The sequence below is a fragment of the Enhydra lutris genome, unplaced genomic scaffold (assembly GCF_002288905.1).
Source record: "Enhydra lutris kenyoni isolate GAN:26980312 unplaced genomic scaffold, ASM228890v2 scaffoldscaffold3, whole genome shotgun sequence".
Taxonomy (NCBI): Eukaryota; Metazoa; Chordata; class Mammalia; order Carnivora; family Mustelidae; genus Enhydra; species Enhydra lutris.
In genome coordinates, this window is record NW_019154087.1 from 68,263,058 (window position 1) to 68,285,261 (window position 22,204).

At 44.0% G+C, this 22,204-nt stretch overlaps 1 protein-coding gene across 3 annotated transcripts in view; it reads left to right on the forward strand.

Annotated features, from left to right (window-relative positions):
• The first annotated feature begins 14,156 nt into the window (after positions 1 to 14,156).
• Positions 14,157 to 22,204, forward strand: part of LOC111156012 (zinc finger protein 827) — a 165,729-nt gene continuing 157,681 nt past the window's right edge. For all 3 annotated transcript variants that reach the window (XM_022516545.1, XM_022516555.1, XM_022516565.1), the window contains exon 1: positions 14,157 to 14,248. In XM_022516545.1, coding sequence (XP_022372253.1) covers positions 14,206 to 14,248 — 43 coding nt within the window. In that variant the 5' untranslated portion in view covers positions 14,157 to 14,205. The remainder of the gene's footprint in view (positions 14,249 to 22,204) is intronic.

The window sequence follows — 22,204 nt, forward strand, 5'->3', positions numbered from 1 at the left end:
TGAATCTGTAATGCACAGTGGCACTTGAGCGGCCTCATTTATTTCTTGGGTTGATCCATGTGAGTAATGAATGAACTGCAAGGACTTATTGGGGGTTATGTATAGACAGAGGAGAGACCACAAACTGGTGGTCCCCAGATCTGATGCACAGATGTGCTTTGTGTAGTACATATGTCCCCAAACTTGGAGACTTGTCAATACATTCAGATTTCATGCTTCTCCCAGAAGATGAGACGAGATGGCAACAATGGTCTGCAGTCCCTGGAGTGGAGAAGCCAGGAGGTGCCCTGACTTCCCTGTTCAACAGTGTGCAGCCCACTCCCACCCCTGCTCCCATTGTCCATCGAGACAAGCTACTTAATCACAAATGAATGGTGAATTAAGTGATTTCTGTACTTAAAGAGCTTTCAGTAAGTATACAACTCTTTGGCCAAAGCATGTGAAATGAGACGTTACTACATTTATTATTTTTCCCCGTGTTCATATGTTTTGTTACTTCATTAAATTTTAAAGCATTTTAACGGGATAAAGTCTAGCGTAGTAACATTAATATGTTTCACAGAAAGGATCGTGACTTGTCATTGTGGTACTTGTTCCGTGACAGTTGGGACTGTGGTTCCTTTTCCACATTGTACATCCAAAGCATACTTGGTGTAGGTCGGTAATATGCATGCAATGTCATTATTAAGTATTGAGTGTATTTTGCAGTGAGTTGAATGCAGTTGTCCAGCATAGTAACTAGCGGAGTGACAAGGGTACTTAAAATAGTGTGTAATTCAGAGCATTCACTTAAGGGCACCCGGGGGCTCAATTGGTTAAGTGTTGGACTCGTGATTTCTGCTCAGGTCATGATCTCAAGGGCCTGAGATTGACACCCCCCACCCCCACCTCCAGGTCTGTGCCCAGCGGGGAGTCTGCTGGAGATTCTCTTCTTCTTCCTCTCTCTCTGCCCCTCCCTCTGCTCATGCTCACTCTCTCTAAAATAAATAAATTAATTTTTTAAAAAAGGCATTCATTTATTCAAAGTACATTAAGACAACTAAATTTGTCTCCTGACTTTAGTCTTTTAAAGGATAAAATTCCAAACTAGGATTTGGTTAAACATTATTAAAATTTATATATATGAACTTTGTTTTGTTTGGCTTGTTTGTTTGTTTTTAATTCAATTTTATTTATTTATTTTTGGTCTAAAATCCTTTCTCTGAATTCAGAGAAGTTCCAAGTTCATAAAGTAAATTTTGTTTTTTACTTTGTTCTTTCTTATTATTTTTTAAAAATTTTTGCTTGCCTATCTGTTTGTTTTGGACATAGAGAAGTGTTAAAAGGGAAAGGGTAGTGCTCATTCAGAACTGTACTTTTCTGTAAGACTATAATGTAGACTTGAAAGTAATCCAATGTGGGTTATGATTTATGTCAGATGAATGCCAAATAATACGGGGTCATTTATTTTGTTTCAGGCACAACAATGGGGGTGGAGGAGGGAGAATAGGTTGGTTTAAAACAAATCAAATCATGAAAACCTCAATAAATGTTTTATAAGTGAAATTTATAACTGAATGAATGCCACAATGCCTAAAATTCCTGCTATTAAAGTCACTGCTCTGGGATAAAGCATGGGGAATCCAGAAAGCAGAGGTAATATATTCAAGCTTTGCCTCTAGTAGCCAAAGAAAATGAAAACTTATCCCATGGGAGCCTAGAGGGTAGAGCTTGAAGAAGTTTCCAGCAAAACTTCTTTGAGATCTTGCATTTTGACTTACAGTTTATGCAGAGTTTGGACCCCATGGTGTAGCCCAGGCCATCAGGAACATTTACTGTGCCTGGGGCATCGCACACCGGATTCATTGAAATCCCACACCAAACTCATATAGTAAGGAATTTGTAGTCATTAGCCACCATTTTCCATAAGAAAAACCAAGATACTTGGCATATCCAAACACATCTTAATAAAAGTATGTCTAAAATTATTTGAATGTTAAATTACTTTAATTCTCCCCAACAAATACTGGAGTGAAAGGAGCATTCCAGAAAGATGGCCATGTTTATTCTATGATATCTTAGACTTTCTGGCTACTTCATATATGTATTCCTCTTTGAAAAAACATGATAGCAAGCTATTTGTACTGCTGAAGACATCAACACTGAGTAGCTAATATATTATTGTTGCTGTTTTTAAATGCCTAAATTTTAAATTAAAAGAATCATAACTATATGTTTCAATTTTGTGGGCAATAAAAGAGGAAAAAAAATGAGCAGCTCTCATTATCCCATTGGCTATCATTTTTGGAGAATGTAAACATGCAAATTGGGAGAAAACAAGAACAGGGATATTTTGAATGTAGAAAGAGGGTGAGCCCGGCCTGCTGATTGAGGGTAGTTTTGGTGGGCAGTGCAGTGGTTACACTAGATGCTGAAAGGAACAGTGCAGCTGAGAGCACACGTGGGCACCAAACATGCTGCCAGCGGGAGAGAAGGACCAAGGAGGCAAGGGTGTTGGGCCTGGTGAAAACCTGGGCCACTTAATAGTTTTACTAAGAGTGCTGAACTGAGATGGTTCTAGATCCTAGAGGACTGGAGGACAAAGACTTTTCTTTAGGCAACCGATTCTGCTTGCTCTTCTCTTCTCTTTTCTTTTTTTTTTTTTTTTTACATTTTTATCATCTGCTATATTGATCAGCTGGAGTTGCCATAACAAAATACAATTGACTAGGCGGCTTAAACAATAGAAATTTATTTTCTCACAATTCTGGTAACTGAAAGTCTGAGTTTAAGGTGTCAGCATGGTCAGGTTCTGGTGAGGGTCTCTTCCTGGCTTTGATTGATTGATTGATTGATTTTTAAGTAATCTCTGTACCCAACCTATGTCTCAAACTCATGACCCCAAGATTAAGAGTCACATGCTCCACTGACTGAGCCAGCCAGGTGTCACTCTTTCTAGCTTTTAGATGGCTGTCATCTTCCTGTATCCTCACAGAGCCTTTCTCAGAGAGAAAGAAAGAGAGAGAGATTGCTCTTCAGCATCTCTTCCTATAAAGGCACCAATCTCATCATGGGGGGACCACCTTCATGACCCATGTAAACCTAACTACATTCCAAAGTCCCCATCCCCCAATACTATCATATTGGGGGGTAGGGATTCCACATATGAATTTTGGAGGGACACAAACATTCAGTCTATAGCATTTATTAATTATTTGCTTCATATTGGCCTGGGTTTATAATTACTTCTCACGTAGCTTAATTTCCTGTTCTCAGAGTTCTTAGCTGACAGGGAGAATTTCTGTGCTTTAAAAGGAAAAAAACAACAACAACAAACCAACAAACAACAACAGAAAAAAACCTAAGGTTTTTTTTTTTTTTTTAAGATTTTATTTATTTATTTGAGAGAGAGAAAGTGACAGAAAGTATGAGTGGGGAGGGAGAGGGAGAAGCAGACTTTCCGCCAGTCACGGAGCCCAATGAGGGACTGATCCCAGGACCTTGAGATTAGGACCTGAGCCAATGATAGACGTTTTTGTCTAAAAAAGCCACTCAGGCGCCCCTCAGTTTTTTGGGTTTTTTTTTCCTTAATCATCTCAGTCTTATGGATAATAACAAAGAAACGTTAATTAAAATAAGACTTGGAGTTCTGTAAAATCTAGAGTCAAGGTTAATATTAGTATTTACTCAGCAATGGTATTCCCAGTGGTTTGTGCAATGTTTTGCACGCAGTAGTACTTAAATAGTTGGTGAATGAATGAATGAATCAAAAGACCTTCATCAATCTAGTTTCAGTCAGTAAACAGAATTCACCTCATATGGGTCAAATAAAGAACCTCTAACGAAGGGACTACCTACAGAGCTATGGATAAGGTTATGGGGAATAAATGAGGACTGTTGAGACACCTAGAGACTAGCTGTGGTGGGAGGCCATTACCACCACTTGGCCTGAAGGAACAAGGGGTGGAAATAGTACATCCCAAATCCAATGACGTCTGAGTTGTGCTCAGAACTTATATTCATGGAAGGACAGAATTACAGCCAAGGCATCAAAGAAGAGAGAAAAAATAGCCTTAGCCTTCTGCCCCTCCCCCACTCTTTTCCTCTCATGAGTACCTGCTGTTGACTGGACCCAACTGTATCAAGCCAGCCAGGGAACTTCGGTGATGCAGTCACCTGGGGTCGATTCCTGGAGCACAGAACAAGGCAGAGGAAGGAGGAGAACTGAGAGGAACGAAGGTAGAAGAACCAATCCGCAGGGTTGAACCACCCACCAACAGTGTCCATTTCTGCCTAAATGTGTTTGGGTTTATTTTCATTTTTTATTATTTTTTTTTATTTTTGGTTACTTTTAGAAATTACTTTGTTCTCTCTAGTAACGTAACAACGCATATCGCCATGGGAGCTCACACTCTTTCAGGCAACTGAAAGCAGCATTTCCTGGGGAGAGAAGCAGGGCATCTGGGCTTAACTTCTTCCCTATTAGATAAAAGCTGGGAGTCTCTTGGCCTCTAAGGCATGAAACATGGCCCATCTGTTCCTTAGGCTTCTGCCTGATTGATATATAGAGAAATCATTAAGGGCTGAAGTAGAATACTAGTCATTGAATTAAAATATCTATAGCTCCAAATGAAAGTGGGCTAATAACCTGGTTTGAAGCAATTTCTTTCCTGAGCCATGCCTCAGCTTCCCCAGCCATAGGAATGTTTTAAAAAGTTAATGTGAAAATGAATTAGGGAACCCTTGCTGGTCCAGAATGTTCTCCCCCGACTCCATATGTAACTATGTTGACACTCAGACAGAAATATTGCTGAACAAACTACTTATATTATGCAAAAGACACAACAAAGCTTCTCATGGACACTCTACAAAGAAGCAAACTCTTCAAGGACTCGGAATATGTTAAAAAAAAAAACAAAAAACCAGTCAGCAACCTAACCTTCTCTAAAACAACAAACGACCTGGCACAAATGAAGCTTGAACTTCTGGGGTGCAAATTTCTAAAGGCATGACCTGTGGAAATTAAGTAATTCCCGCCATGCCTGTTTTCTGTTTTTCAGGACATCCAACAGGAATTAGATGGCAGCCAGTCCTCTGTGCTCTTTGAGAACCAGGCAGATGCCAAAGGGAGTCTTGGTCTCTGAAGCTTTTACAAACAGAATGTCCACAGAGCAGCTCGTCTCTCGGAGTGTAACTCCACACTAATTTGCTAATCCATTCACCAGCATCTGTTTACCGAAAGGACACTTGCTGAACCAGTTGTGCTCAGATCCCAGGAAAAGCTTGTAAATTGTCCTTTATCCATTCTGTTCCTTCCTGTCGTTTTGAGCGGTTTGTAGGTATCGTTTTTTGTTGTTGTTGTTGTTGTTGTCTGTCCCGAACATTTCACAAAGCTCCATTTTCCCCATTGTCCCTGAGGTATGTAATCGTGAAACGTGGAAGAAGGATGAGGTTCCAGGAGCAGCTGCTGTTAAAAGCGCCCATCCTTCCAACACAAAAATGACCCCACTGACCTGCTGTCAGGGCTCAGGGTTGGGTGACTCATCGTTTCTGCTTTAGGAGTAATAGATTTGAACGGATACATTGACAATCTTCCAAGGTACCTATGAACTCCACTGAAAGATTTCTGTAAGACAACTGGCCGAGGCTAAGTGTACCGCTGGCCAACACTGGAATGGGATCAAAAGTTGGACTTCAGAAACGCTCTTTTCATGAAGGTATAGACATTGTATTTTGAAATGTCTGCAGAGTTTCTGCTTGAAAGATATAGCATCTCCTTCCTCCTGACTTTTTTTTTTTTATGGTTTCTGGTTTTTAATCAATAGTATCTATATTTTCAGGGTGTTTGGGTGCCTCGGTCAGGTTGAGCCTCTGACTTCGACTCAGGTCATGATCTCAAGGTCTGGGGATTGAGCCCTGAGTCTGACTCCCTGCTCAGTGGGGACTCTGCTTGTCCGTTTGCTCCTACCGCCACTCGTGCTTGCACACTCTCTCCCTCTCTCTCAAATAAATAAATAAAATCTTTAATAAAATAAATAAAATAAAATTTTTAAAAATAATATCCATATTCTCAATGGAGTTTATTTCAATGGTTTGGGAAATATTTTGGTAAATTTTAAGAGTTTATTTCTAGCCCCCAGAGTTACTCTTTGTTCACATTTGAGAACCTTCCAGAAACTAGTTCAATAATATCAAACCAATGCTGAATTTACCATGTACAACATTTAAATTCCCTAATTTTTTATGTTGTTCTATTAAATGCTCCTAAGCCCTGGCTTGCAAAATTGGTTTAAATCCATCAGGATGCATCAATATGCTTTCACATTACCCTATGTTTGAGCTCTAGTTTTCTGAAATATCAAACAGTCACTAGTCAGAGCCCAGCTAGCAGCATCATCCAATAATTCAGTCCTTCCAGTTCCTCATCTGTGAAATACCAGGGCCAACCTGTGTGATCTGCTAGGCACCTTTTGGTCATAAAATTCTGTGATTTTAATTTGAAGCTCTAATTTTCCCTCCTTATTAAAAATATTAAAATATGTGGGTAAATGATGGAAGAGAGGGAACCTATTAGCTAACTCCCATGACATTATCATGTGCCGTTGTATACAAAAGGACTTTTAATCCAATAAAAAAAGGCATAGCCAGCCTTTTTTCAGTCACAGAAAAGATGCATTTGGAGTTCAAGGTAACTTGGCCTTCCTTTCTGTGAGGTATCAAACCACATGAAATCTAGCCAAAAAATGGGTGGAGGCAGACCAGCATGACTATGGATGGAAGAGATAGGAATCATGGAGGCAAGAGTATACAAGGGAAACTCACTGGAAGCTTTTTGATTGGCTTCTGCTCTCATTTTATTGGCTGGTCACCAAAAATTATGATACTTGGTTGGCTATAGTTTTGCTTTTTGTTATTCTGATGGCATTATGCCACAGAATGCATGGTCAAAAGTTGCTTGGCACGTGGGTTGGGTAAACAACTTTGCCAAGATGTCCCAATGGGTGCCCCACAGTGGGTAAAGGTGATGGGGAACGGAATAGACAAAGGGAAAGATAGACATTGTAAAGAAACTGAATCAGAACTAATCATGGCCAGAGAGAGGGGCTGGGAGAAAAGCCACAATGCACGAGGGGACTTGCAAGGAGACAGCAGTATGATTTGAGGCAGGTCAGAAGGTGACTGGGTCAGGCAACAAAGAAGTACATTAAGCAACCAGACAAATCAGTTGGAAAAATGCATGAAAGTGGGGAGCAGCTGCTTAGGGGAGTTTTCATTCGTGTAGGAAAAAAAAAAAAAAAAAGGACCCAGAGGAGTTAAATTGATAGGGAAGCTAAGAATCCTGGCACATAAGGCTTTAGAGACAAGAGATTTAGTCCCAACTGGGGTTCAAGTTTGGAATGAATAAGGATGGCCTGAGCGACCCAGTCATTAGAGGTGACAGGATGGACCAGGTGAGGGAAACACAGATCCCAGGGATCAGGAATTTACCTACTCTAAATATGACTTGTATTCTGAGACGGTGCAGAGTTGAAAAACAATTGGTAAGATATTTAAGGGAAAGATCCCAAGTGCATGAATTTGGACGAAAGGCACCCAAAAATGCTCAGAAGTGTTTCCTGTGCCAGGTTCTCTGTCAGGTCATATGATTTTAAAAGCATGGTTTATCCAAATTGTGACAAAATTTGCTGATCCCAGCCAGGCCCTGACCTCCTAAGAACACAAGTACAGATTACAGCAAATGCCTCTCTCTGTGTAAATGATGGCTGGTCATTGTCACCAGATACTGATTTACAACACGTGAGGTCCAGGCCAGGAGAGACGCCAGACCCATTTCTCTGCCTTGGGACAAGCACTAATTATTTAAAATGTCAAATGTGGAGCACTTTGGGGGTAAAGAGTGTCCTGAGGCAGAGAGCTCAGGGCCTGGGAAAGAGAGAGAGAGAGACCCTTAGTGGTTTCACTTTCCTAAAGGGCCTGGGGCCAAAAGACGCTCAGACCCTGCGTTCAGAATAGTCAGCTTCTCCACAAGGCTGGACATATTCCAGTAGGACTTGCTGAACACCTAATTCTCCTCTGCGATGGTTGATGTTATGTGTCAACTGGATTGGGCTAAGGGATGTCCAGAGAGCTGGTAAAACATTATTTCTGGGTATGTCTGTGATGGTTTTTCCAAAAGAAATTACCATTTGAGTCATTAGACCAGCTTCACAAATAAGGGTGGACATTAACTAATTGTTAAAGGCCCCCGAATAGAACAATGTTGGAGGAAGGGCAAATTCCCTTCCTCCGATTGAGCTGGGACATCCATCTTCTCCCGTGTTCACACATGGGTTCTTGTGGTTCTCAGCCCTTTGGGACTTGGGCTGAATCGCACCACTGGCTTTACTGGTTTTCATCTTGCAAATAGCAGATCATGGGACTTCTTGGCCTCCACAACCATATGAACTGATTCCTATAATAAATCTCCTCTTTTCTATACTTATATGTATCCTATGGATTCTGTTACTCTGGAAAATCCTATCTGATACAGCCTCTCCGTGTTTCATAAGGGATCTCATCAGAGGAACCAGTCCTGGGGCACAGGAAACCTACTCTCAACTCCTGAAGCTAAGTGTGTTTCACTTTATGAAAAGTTGAAACATATTTGCAATTGGATGCTCAGAGCTCTGGGGAACACCCAGAGAAGTTCTTTAACTGCATCTTTAATTTTTAATTTTTTATTAACATATAATGTATTATTAGCCCCAGGGGTACAGGTCTGTGAATCGTCAGGTTTACACGATTCACAGCACTCACCATAGCACATACCCTCCCCAATGTCCATAACCCAGCCACCCTATCCCTACCCCCTCACCCCCCAGCAACCCTCAGTTTGTTTTGTGAGATGAATAGTCTCTTATGGTTTGTCTCCCTCCCAACCCCATCTTTTAAACTGCATCTTAATTAAGTTCTAGGGCAGAGATTCTCAAACCCTTTGGAATCAGGACTCCTTTATACTCTTAAAAGGTATAGAGGGTTCCAGAGAAGTTTTGTGTATATGGGTTATGTCTGTTGATGTTCACTATATCATGAATCACAACTGCAGAATTTAGAAAATATTTGCTTATTAATTCACATATAATAAAAATAAACTCAATTTAAGATAACACATATTTATGAAAAATAACTATATTTTTCAGGGCACCTGGGTGGCTCAGTCACTAAGCATCTGCCTTTGGCTCAGGTCATGATCCTGGTGTCCTGGGATATAGCCCCATATCCGGCTACCTGCTCAGCTGGAGCCTGCTTTTCCCTCTCCAGCTCTCCTGGACTTGTGTTCCCTCTCACGCTATCCCTCTCTGTCATAAATAAATAAAATCTTAAAATTAAAAAGCTCTATTTTTCAAAACAAAATTTCGATGAGAAGAGTAGCCTTGTTTTATATTTCTGAAATCGCTACTATGTCTGGCTTAGTAAAAGAGAGCTGGACTCTTACACCTGCTTCCACATTCACATTGTTGTGATATGTTGCTTTTGTTAAAGATGCATGTGAAGAAAAGCAAGCTTCATACAGATATGTAGTAGGAGGAAGGGAGGAGTATTTTAATAACCTTTCCAGATCATTGTGGATATTCTTCTTTGACACCACACCAAAACTTGATGAGTGGCAATTTTTAAAAAATCACTTATGGTGCCGAATCTGAAACCGTATCAATGAACTTTTTATACTCTTAGACTAAAATCCATTGGCCTACCTTGTACATTGAACGGATCCTTCACCATGAATTTGTAACATCACGCATTGGTCATTTGGAAAATATTGGTTCACTGAGTTATGCTATTCCTCCAAAATGTTGACACAATGTATAAAAGTCATATTCATTAACATCACCATGGATCTCGTCAGAGAAGCCTGTATTAGGAAGCTGTTAAGCTCGCAGTGATGGATACAAGTTATCTAAAATTCTAATTTTCACTTCTAAGTACAAATACTATCATTGCCAAAAAATACCGAGCATTGTTTTCCTTGAAGTTACAGGATTACTTTATTCATTTTTTGGAGACATATCCAACATCTGCAGTTTGTCTATCAGTTATTCTTTCAAGTAAAAATAATATTCCATGAAAAACACAGCCATATCAAACAATCTCACAATCGATTTTCCTTGCGACAACTGCTGTATGTCTATATGCACCAGGAGTACTTTCTATGTGCCAACCATTTTGTCACAAAGAATATTTAAAAGTCTCATACTCAAGGGTTGAACTTTGATAAAATTAGTAAATTTTATTGCTTCATCAAGGAGACTTTAAAATGAATCTTCCTTTTTTTTCCCCTCTAAGTGCATGGTGGTGGACGATGACTACTAATACATTTTGGAGCCATTGCCTTGATTCAAGCTGCTAAAGTACCAGCATTTTATTCCCATTGCTTTTGCATCATCAGTAGAAATATGAACACAGATAAAAGGGCAAATAACATCTTAGTATTATTACAAAAATACTCAAGGACCCCTCGAGAGACCACATACCTTTCTAGGGGAAGTGCTCCCTCTGTCTCCTTCTCTAGCAATACTTGGGCTAGGACAGAATGCACTCCTGTGAGAGAGAGCATTTATAAAACATCTTCTTAAAATGCCCAATTCTGAGAAAATCTATTCTAATCACATCTGAGAGATGATGTAGATGGGGGTGGAGAGAGTACTATAATTATTAAGATAAAATATTCTTTTTTTTAAAGAATTATCTATTTATTTGACAGAGAGAGAGAGAGAGAGAGAGAGAGCATGAGCAGGGAGGAGGAGCAGAGGGAGATGGAGAAGCAGGCTCCCTGCGGAGCAGAAAGCCCGATGTGGGGCTCTATCCCAGAACCCTGGGATCATAACTTGAGCCGAAGGCAGACACTTAACCGACGGATTCACCCAGGCACCCCAATGAAATATTCTTTCAAAAGCTTGGACTGTGGGCTGAAACAAATGGAATATCCCAAGGTAATGACTATGGACAAGAATAATCCGAGTTAAAGGTTCATGACTATGTGCATCCAAAAGGCACACATTCCCCAAATCATTTATTCATTTGATTTGGAAATCTAGCATAGCAACTTCTAGCTATCTATCTCCCTAATATTGTAGATTGGTCGAACATTAAAATTAGTTTGTTTTCTCTGAACATATAACCATTGAGGGGGAAATGCCAGTGCCCTTGAAGAGTGCTTTGTAGCAGACAGATACCAAGCTGAGAGTTAAACGAAACTGTCCTGTCCTTATTTCCATTTTCTGTTGCTGTGCACTACTTCAGATAATTTTTGGAAAGTGGTAGAGGTATGAATAAATTCAATTAAAAATGCTTTTGGCTGTTGATTGAATACCTGTATAATTAAAAGTTGACAGCATTTGCCCGCATGCCTTTAAAAAGTCACAGGAAGGGGCGCCTGGGTGGCTCAGTGGGTTAAGCCGCTGCCTTCGGCTCAGGTCATGATCTCAGGGTCCTGGGATCGAGTCCCGCATCGGGCTCTCTGCTCAGCAGGGAGCCTGCTTCCCTCTCTCTCTCTCTCTCTCTCTGCCTGCCTCTCCGTCTACTTGTGATCTCTCTCTCTGTCAAATAAATAAATAAAATCTTTAAAAAAAAAAAAAGTCACAGGAAATGTACTCTACTTTGAGAAAAGGCCTGAAGTATGTTTTTGATTATAGTGTACTAAGCATTGTAAAGAGTCATAGCAATTCAGGAAGACAGAGCTGGTGAGTCTATGCAAAGTAATGGTTCTTTAAATCCTAGCTAAAGGTTTGGAGCATGCAGTGGTAGAGTGTTGTGACCGTTCTGTTTACCCTGTGTTAGGTTTGAAGATCCCGCATACTCAGGGCATGAGTCTACTTGGAATGCATGGGCTCTGACTTACCATTCGTATATTAATTTCAAGTCCAATGCTACTGACAATAGTCAAAGTCATGGTAAGTTGAGTTTGATCTGAGTTGGACAATGGTTCCATCTCAAATTATAACTCAGGGAAACTCAGATGACCGGTTTTCTTAAGCCAACACTCAGGGAAGAATTGGTTTAAGAATGATGCTCCATTTTAAACTTGACTGCTCCTGGTTTTGGTTTTAGATTGAATTCAAGCAGGTGTTTCAAAACCTGCTTCTGATAGCATTACTTGTTACACGGGGAAGCTGAATCTTTCCAGGAGTTGGCAGGGAGGGTTTCATCCTGATATTTCATTATCAATGAGAAACATCTTATGGGAGATCCAACACTCTTTAAGCGTCTCTAATAAAAGGACACAATATACGGTCTTATTGTTATTTTTAAGAGGGTTGTAGGGATTTATCCACCATGGCTGTTGTTAACACCACTCAAGTTGTGAGAATCAGGCTAGAACCTCCAAGAGGCATTAGCTATCTGTGTAAGCTTACAGAGTGTCATTTTAACGTTCTGTATCTCCACCATGCCTCCACCTTCTTTGATGAAAAAGTCTATTTTTAAAATGGTAAGAAAATATTTAACATAATAAGATGATGAGTCAGAGTTTTTAAAAAGCTAAAAAGGGAAGATGTAGTTAAATAATTCACCTTTTTATTTTTTAGCTACATCTGACTCATGACATATAATGTATTCTGCTAAGTTCAAAGTTTCCTCTTACAAAGAGAGTTTTATGAAACAACTCTTCTTCAGACCATTTTTACTTCAATTATAGTAGCAGGTTTTGGAGTTTAAATCATTAACAACCTCTGAGTGAACTTTTATCCAAATGACTGCAAGTCACAAAGGGAACAGTCCTCTTTCACCAAGTACCTTTTGTGCTAGAGTGAGACCCATCCTTTTCTATTTTTCCCCTTTATGTCTCTCTTTGAAGAAAGATGTGTGATTTGTAAAGTAATGAAAGTATGTATCAGTTGATGAAAACTGCTATATTTGGGTTCATAATGCAAACTAGAATTGCTTCAGGGTAAGTTTCACATACCTGCACTACTGCAGCAAAAAAAAAGTAAATTTCAGAAGTCCAGATCTCTCTGTGCACTGTAGGAGTATCACGTAGCAATGAAATCAACCATGGGGGTGACCAAATCTTATTCCCCGCCCCCCCCCTTCCTCAAGGGGATGTAATTTTCATTTCGGCAGCATGTTTCAGTTTTAACTCCAATGAACACTCCAAAACTGGGCACATACTCCATCAACCTCGTTATCGATTTCGCCATATGCTGCTATCTTTTAATTTTTTTAAAAAATTATTTTTATTGGAATGTTTTTGGAAGAGTGTTTGGAAAACCGTAACCTCCACAAACTTAAGGTGATGGGGTGAGAGAGTAATTTTTGCAGTGAAAAAGCCTGAAGAATTTTATGCAGAACAAAATGTAGTTTAATAAACAAAAGAAAGTTAAGAGAAAAATCTATTTTCTTAAAAAAAAAAAAAAAAAACCAGCAAGAGTAATGAACTAATCGCTGTTCCGAGAGTGGGGAAAACTTTTTTCCCCCTAGATTTGGCGAATAGCGGGATAAATTCGAAGAACTCCATCCCACCCCCCGCATGCGCGCCCCCCATTCTTTCCAGACCGAGCGGTTGCAAATCCCAGCCTGAGTCCGCCCTGGGAGCCTTAGGGCACCTTCCTCTTTGCTCTGCGTGCGTGCGTGTGTGTGTGTGTGTGTGTGTGTGTGTGTGTGTCTAGCTCTCGCTCTTTCCCTCAGTCTGTGCCTCTGTGTATGTGTGAGTGTGTGTGTGTGACAGAGAGAGAGAGAGAGAGAGAGCGCGAGAGGAGAGAGAGAGCGAGAAAGAGAGAGAGCGAGAGAGCGAGCTGTGAGCTGTGCCGCCGCCGCCGCTGCCCTTTGATCCCGACATTAGTGTTAGGGGCTCGGAGACACAGAGCGCGGCCATAGACACCGCCGCACCGGCACTCATTTATTTATACCTCCCATCACACACGCGAGCATAGGACACACACACACTCACACCTATTAGATCCGTTTCCATTGAAGAATATTACGCTCGGGGACAAGCCAGGTGCACGACCAAAAATTTAAAAAAAAAAAAAAAGGAAAAAAAGAAAGGAAAGAAAAGAAGAGAACCCCTCATCTGGCTCCAGGAAACAAGCTTCAACCCATTGCACACACCGGAGAGAAGGGGTTTCCCCCTGCTCGCCCGCCCGCCCCCCAACTACCTCCCCGCTCCTGCCAGTGTCTGCCTCTCTGCCCCCACGGGGGTTTATTTGATCTCACATTAACCAAGGAGGAGAATGTGAGAAAAGGGGGAAAATGCCCAGGAGGAAGCAGGAGCAGCCCAAGCGCCTTCCCTCACGTAAGTCATCCCTTCTCCACCTCCTCTCGTGCCATTTTCTCGCCCTCCCTCTCCTCTTTCCCCTCCGCAGCCTCCTCCGTTGTTTTCTGCATTAGTTTAGGGTTACAGAGGTGAAACTGACAAAGACACAGCCCGGGTTACTCCTCGTTTAGGTCTATGCTGAGGCAGCCATGTTGGTGATGATCAGCCCCGTGCCCTTTCTATTCTCTCTCTCTTTTTCTTTCTTTCTCTCACCCTCCCTCTTTTTTTCCTTGAGATCGGGCTTTTTTCCCTTTTCCCTCCCCCTCCCCCTCCTCACTCCGGGTTGCTGGGGGGAGGGGGCAAGAGACGCTAGAAGGGGAGTAGTGTGGATGCCGGTTCTTTTTTTTTTTTTTTTTTTAATCGGGGAGTCGGAGGGGGGGAGGTGGGAGAGGTTGGAATCTTTAAAAAAAAAATTCCTTGTGGATCCCGGTGCCTGAGGGTGCGGGGGTCGGGGCGTGCGGAGGGCTGGGGGCCGTGACATGGCGTTTGGGGGTGTCGGGGCGAGGGCGCGCGGCCACCCGCCGGGTACGGGATCCAGGGAGAGGTCCGTCTCCGGCTAAAGGTTGCGCCGGGGTTGGTCGGCCCCGGAGCCGCCGGCGGCAGCGGCAGCGGCGGCGGCGGCGGCGGCAGGAGCAGGAGGAGGCGGAGGTGGAGGAGGCGGCGGCGGAGGAGGGGAGTCGGGGGCGGGCGAGGCGGGAGCGGCTGGGGAGGGTGTGGGGGCACCGCACACAAACACACCGGTACACACGCGCCGCCGGGCGGCTGCTCCCGCGGCGCCTGGGCGAGGGGGCGCGCCGGGGCGCCGGGGGCGCGGGGCGGCCGGGTGGGGGGTGAGGCCGGGCAGCGGCGGGCGGATGTGGGGTGCGGGAGCTGCGCCGAGGCGGAGGCAGGAGGCAGGGCGGCTCGCGGCGCGCGAGGTCCCTGCAGAGCCGAGGGGAGGGAGGAGCAGGGCTCCTGGCCGCAATAAAATGCGGGGTCAGTCGGAGCAGACGGAGCCGGCGAGACTCGGGCTCTCAGACCCCCCTCCCCGGCGAGCCTGAGCAGAGTCCAGGACTAAAGTGCATCACAACCCTCCCCGGCTTGCAGCCACACACACCAACTGGAGACACACACCCGCCGGCACGGCCCGGTCCCCTTCCCCTCCTCCACCCGCGCCCCCGGTCCCTCTCCGCCCTCCCTCCGGCTTTTCTTTGCTAGACTCTTAACTTTTCCCCCACTCCCTCTCCAGCTCCCCCCCCCCCAATCTTTCTCCGCTTTGAGTGTTCCGAGATGCTGCTAAAGCTAAAAGTGAAGGAGAAAGAAGCAACTAAAAATATCCCCCGGGGCCGCCCGGCTCCTTGAATGCACGGAGGAGGGGGCAGGGGAAAAGGCGTGGGGCGGGGTGACGGGGAGGAGGGGACGCCGGAGGCGCCGGAGGGAGGGGTCGGGGGAGACCGAGGGTCAATTTCTCCTCTCTCCCCCCGCACTGCTCCCCGCTCTCGGCTGTCTGCCTCTGCTTGGAGCCCGATCCTGCAAAACCCGGGCTGGGGGCGGGAGTGGAGCCGGAGCGCCTACCCGCCTGGGTGTCAGGCCGACGTGGTCGGTCACCTGAAGTTCACGGAGGGTGGGGGAAGGGTTAAGGTTATGGTGTCTCGGGCTCGGGTTGTGTGTGAGCCTGTGCGTTTCCGCTGCAGACAGGCAGCGCGATCGCTCTCCCCCTCGCGAAATATCCGCGGCGGTGCCTGCCCGGGGGACTGGCAAGGGGCGCGGGTGGCTCGGGCCAAGCGCCCCCGCGGCTCTGTGTCACCCGGGCCGCGGCCGAAGTGGTGAGCAAGGGCACTTGCAGGCAGCCCGCTCCGCAAACATTCCTCTTTCTTTTCCCTTCCCGGTACGCAGGAGTCGACGCACAGGGCTTGGGTTGTGCTTTTTTTCCCCTTCCTTTAAAAAAAAAAAAAAAAAAAAAAAATGCCCCTGTGCAGTCCTTTCTTCGCCTGCCCGCTAGAGGTTCTGAGGATAATATCACATATGTAATATATATGCACATAAAATCACTCGCAGGCGGCTGCGTGTGTAGGGAAATTTTGTGCGAGGAAAGAGAAGGCGGTGGAGTCGGGGAGGGTGAGTTGGGAGGCTCCGCGCTGCGATTCACAGAAAACTCGCAGCAGTTGGTGGAAGAAGTGTGTGCGTGCACATGGCCGGCCGGCCAGTTCCCAGCTCTTTTCGGGGGCGTGTGGCGGGGGAGGGAGAGGAGGCAGGAATCCTGGGGGGGGGGTCGGGGGAGGCTTGCCCTGCTCGGACAAAATGGGCTTCAGTGTTCTCTGCGAACTTGCCCTTAGATGGCAACTTTGGGAGCTGATGAGCTTGTGTGCGAAAACCAGGGCGGTGAGGTTATTTGGTCATTTTCCTTTCTTCTCTTCTCCCCCCTGCTTAAAAAAAAATGTTGGCGGGGTTAGAGGGAGGGTAGGAGAGGAGAAGGGATTTATCTGTTTTCGGCTCTGACGGAGATGGAACGCCTTCCCTCCCGTTGTGTGTAGCGCATTCGGGCAGCTGCAGGCTGCCCTGCTGGTGACCTTGACCCTGACCTCGTGCGACTACCCTCTTAGTCTGAGAGGAAATTCAGGCTCCATTTTAGCTCGTATGCTCGGTGGGCCTCTCCTGCTTGCTGGTGCCTGGCGATTAAGTTATATTTCAAGAGTGGGCTCTCCCACCCCGTTCTCTAATTGAATACTGTTATCCACTCACTTAAAAATAATAAATAAATAAACTCCTTCCAGTCGCATAAAGCCACTTTTACTGAAGTAAGAAGCAATTACCTTTTGGAAACCATAAATGTCCCTCCAGTTTTTAAAGGGAAGCTTAATTTGCAAAGCTTTTCCACTTACCTTTGCATTGAATGGATTTTTGTGGATGTGTGCTGCCTGTTCGAAGCATGGTTTACACATGTTTTATAAGCAATTTGCATTTGGACTAAGAGCAATTTCTGGGCAAATGGTGTGTTTTGCAATTCAGACACAGTAACCCAAAGCTTCCTAAGTGCTGAGTGAGTCTTAAACTTGCAATGGTGGGGAGAGGTAATAAATACTGACTTTGGTAAAAATTAGTGTAAATCAGTATTTAATGCAGAATATCCCTGTAGTCTTAAATCCCAGTTTCAATGCTAAATTCTTTATTTGTTTACTTATATGTGGGGGAGGGTTTTTTCCCTTAACCTGGAGAACCTTTCTGTATAAAGTTAAAATAAAGTAACGCTGGGGATTACTGTTGCCCTGATAGGTCATCTCAGGGTTTTAAGAAGTTATACAACATTAGATTTTAAACTTGACCCTAATAAAAGAAAGGAGAGAGGTGTGTAATTTTGGAGGTGGGGAGGAGAGGAAGAGGTTGGAGGGGGAATGAGATGGGGAAACTAGCTTTTGGAACCAAAGAACCCTTCTGAGTAAACACAAAAGTGGCTAATAGCCACTATTGATAGAGCTTTGAGAATTTAGAGAAACTGTAAACACATTTAAAATTAGAAGTAGAATACAAATTAGATTACAAAAAAGAAAGTTGTGAAACTGAACCTATTGAAACTTCAGAGTGCTTTCTACTTTCCCATAGCACCCCCCGCCCCCGCCTCTGTCTCCCTCCCATGGACCATGGCTACTAATAGACTCTGTGTGTGGAACCTAATTTTTCTGTTATAAAATATAATACTAGCCAGGCACAGTGTGGATGGACAAAGTCCTCTCACTTGGCAGCACAGGCACCAGGGAACCTGGAAGTTCCACCCTCGAGTAGATTAGTCCTGGAAATCCAGACGAGCACTTGGTATTATCTGATACTGAGTCTGGGGTGCGCCTCAGCCCCTGGCACGGAGTTCCAGCAATTCCCCAGGCTGGGCTTCAGCCTGCTAAGGTTTCCTAGCTCCTTCTGTTCCACGAGACACCCATGGGACTGTGCAGAATCGAATTAGCTTTGGGGATGGGCGAGCCTTTAACCTGACACTACTAACCTAAGCGTTAGATTTCTGACTTAAAATTCTACCTAGTCATTTCCTCCTGGGCCTCTGAAGTCAGCGGGGGTGATGTGTGTGTATGTGTTATATAGGCCTCATACATATGCAGAAAAGAAAATGGCCTGTCCTATAGAGCTGCGTGGTGATTCCACTTACAAAAAGAAGTTTTGTGCTAGTTTTTGGAGGAGACCACCAACAAAGGATGTTAAACCTGAACTGTTTTTTGAGAAGTAGCTTTAAAAAAATCATGACTCCAAGTAAAGCCTTTATTTCTTGCCCTAAAGCAATATTATCATTTGGGAATTTAAATACGATTCTGCTGCTGCTGATGGCTCTTTTCTAAACGTTCTTTCCATCAACGAGGTCCAATTCCACGTTCAGAAAAATGTCCGAGGGATCCTCTGAACTATACCATGAGCTTATCTGTAGCAGAATCCCAAACTGCATAGCTGAAAAATGTTTGTCAGTCTAAGAAAGAAGAAGAGGGGGAAAGTGATACTGTGTCTGTTTGCCAGGCCTGGGGGGGTGGCGCTCAGCATTTTGTGGACATCGTTACATTTGGGATCACTGACTGAGGAGGGAAAGGGTCAGGAAGGGCTTTCCCCTGTGTTTGTTACATCTGTAAAACCTTTTACCATGGGTTCCATCAGGACTTTTAAAATTTCCTCATTAGCTGCAACTTACCCTTGAACATGTATGAGTTCAGATCCTATTATATTTATCATTGGAAATCTGCCTGATGCCTATTCCCAAGGGAGAGCACAAGGAAAAGTGAATACAACAGTTGTTTTGCTATTCTAGTATTTTCATTGTTGACTCAGTTGTGGGTCAAGACCAGAACAGGTTACTATGTATTTCATTAACAAAACTTTAAAAACCATCTCTTGTTTTCTAGTAAATGTGGGAAGCAAAATGACAGGAAAGCAACAGGAGTCCTTATATTTGTATTTTTCCATGTCTTTAGATATCTGTTGGCAGAGAAGGAGTCGAAGGTTTAACTCTTTCCCCTACTTACGCTTACTAATTTTTTCAGTGACGAGGCACTTCCTCCTGATTATGACGGGAACCACAGGGGAAAATTTTGAGTCGGAGGCAATAAAATATTTCTCTGCTCCTATCAGACAGAGCTAGTGATCCTGAAGTACCACGTAGCAGGCTGGGTTGATACTGGGCAATAACGTTCATCTGTTCTCCTAAAAGAAATCCGTGTATTCCTAATGTGGGAAGTAGGGTACACGGAACTTTCCTGTTAAAATAAGGGAGATAGGGGCGCCTGGGTGGCTCAGTGGGTTAAGCCGCTGCCTTCGGCTCAGGTCATGATCTCAGAGTCCTGGGATCGAGCACCGGCTCAGGTCATGATCTCAGAGTCCTGGGATCGAGCACCACATTGGGCTCTCTGCTCAGCAGGGAGCCTGCTTCCTCCTCTCTCTCTGCCTGTCTCTGCCTGCTTGTGATCTCTCTGTCAAATAAATAAATAAAATCTTAAAAAAAAAAAATAAGGGAGATAGTTCAAAATCACATTCCTTCTAATGCTTTAAAATAGTTTCTAATAAAAAAATTGATTTTTAATTTATCTATGGGCCACCATCTCGTTCTGGGGATGACACAGCTGGTGTGAGTTGACCAGTCTCCGGCACAAAGTGTAAATAAATCATGCTGGAGAAGGGTAAATTGGACAGCTTTCAGCCTGTGTGAGGGCTGACTGTGCTTCTGAGTTTTTAGAGCCTTTGAATGGCCTCTATTAGGAGAGGTCCAAGGGAGGTGTGGAAAATCTCTGTCTTGTGAGGCTTATAAAATTAGATGGATAAAGGCTGTGGAAACACCCAAGGGACGGTGTTGTGTTGGTGGAGGAACCAGACAGGCTTCTCTTGGTGTCAAAAGGTGCCTTAAAATACAGGGAGTCCTAGTAATGTCAGGATGGTCTTGTAGGGAAGATTGGGTTTGAAATGTGTGCTGCCCAGCTGGGTTGGTAAACCACTTTATTTAGTGATCCCAGTTGTTGGGGTTCTGATTATCTGGATGAATCTGTTTGACAAAACAGAAAAACTCACCCAGGATCACTCACCCTGGTCACCTGCGCGCCAAGTGGCATCTTTGGATGCGCTGGTGACAAAAGGCGTGATGGAAACGGGGGAGCCCACAGTGTCACTGTGTGAAGTTCCATTGGTTCCTGGGACCCGTCAGCAGCGCCGTCTGTGAGAGCCGAAGGGAGACAGGGACCTGCCTGACAGAAGGTTCCGGTATCCTTTCACTTTCCTTGTGTGAAGTTGTCTTGTTCCTGCTCTGTCCTTTTTTAAGTACCTGTTGGAGCACTAGGACAGGAGGACCGAAACACAAACACAATAGTCTGGAACTGATCTCTCCATTCTGAGTGATGTATTAGTAATTTTCTATAATTTAATCAAACCAATCACAGAACAAGATAATGATGGTATGACCTACAAAAGAGGACTTTTGGGGTCGTTAAAGGCTTTCTAGCATAAGGTTTTACAAGACCATGGGGTTTGTGGCAAAGGAATAGATTCTGAGTTTTCTCTTATTGCAAAGAATTCCAGACCGGGCCTTGTTCTGTTGAGACATATGGGGCATTTCCAGCCCCCCCCATCAAACCTTATTACTACTGTATTTTGGCTTAGTTAAAGTCCTCGAGAATCACATTTTAGAGATAGAGGTTATAAATGAAGATGCTGCGTCCTGTGTCTGACATATTCTTTCTGTTCCCTACTTTGCTAGGTGTAGCTCGGTAATTCATACCATCTAGGGCCAAGTGTACAAAATACTTTATGGTCCATGGTCGCTGAAATGCCTTCTGTCATATTTTGTAAGAAACTAATGTGCAAAGTACAGACCTTAGAAAGAGCTAAGAGTCCTTGATGGGTTGAAGTTACTCGCTGCTTTCCCTCTTCCGTGTAGGAGCAAGTTTTGTACTTCTATCTTCTGTCTGTAAATTACATTTTTATGATATCAAAGAATGGTGTATGACTAGGTGCTGAAGCAAGGGCCTCTCAGGTGACTCTTACCATCCCCCCACCAGGACCCGCCGTTGGGTTAGAAATGCTGTAGTTAGAAGGTAGTTTCAAAAAATAAAATCAGACTTTGGCTTGATACTGATCTTTAGTCGCATGGGTGCATATTGCTGTTTATAAAAGTCAGTTTCACTGCCATGTACACACACACACACACACACACACACTCACAGGGAGGCTGCACTGTAGCTAATTTTGTAAAAAGTACAGTGATACACGCCTACGGTCTGAGATCAGCATGTGGCCTTTAGCAACTCTGCTTTTCACAGACTGACCTAGGGTTATATTAAATGCAGCAGATTCTGTGTGCCTAAAAAGGATATTGTTTCCAGCCATCCCTTCCCCTTCCTATTAAAAAACAACCTCCACCACTGAAGTTCTTCTGTCTCGAGGGTTCTTAAATGAGCAAGGCTGAGGTGCTCATGGCTTCCGGTGTTGAGAAAAGTCCGACTTCAGCCAGGTGCTCTCTGTCAGCAGGGAAGAAATGCATGGGCCTTCTCTGAAGCTTGAGCCTGAAAAAGCAGACCCTAAAATAATCTCTCTTTCTCTGTCTCTCTCTTGGCATTTCTTCCCCGGGTCAGACAAGTGGCTAGACCCCATTAGCAGTGCGGTGTGCGGGGGGAGAGAGGAGGATCCAGGCTGAGTTGTTCTGAGTGCTCTGAAGAAGTTGGGCTTCAGAGGGGACCGGAGAAGGCCAGGGAAAGATGACCGTTCGCATGATTGATCAGCAGCATTCTGCTTCTCTGAGCCTCGGAGACAGGCTACCGTACTTGTGGAGGCGATAGATTTCTCTAGAGGTATACAGTGCTAGTATCTTCAGTTGTCTGGTAGTGTGTTTTGAAAAGCTTTTGTTGTTCATAATGAGAGAGAGAAAATAACACGTGACTTTGCCCTCTTTTCACTGTGTCTACTGGATATGGTACGACTTCAGTG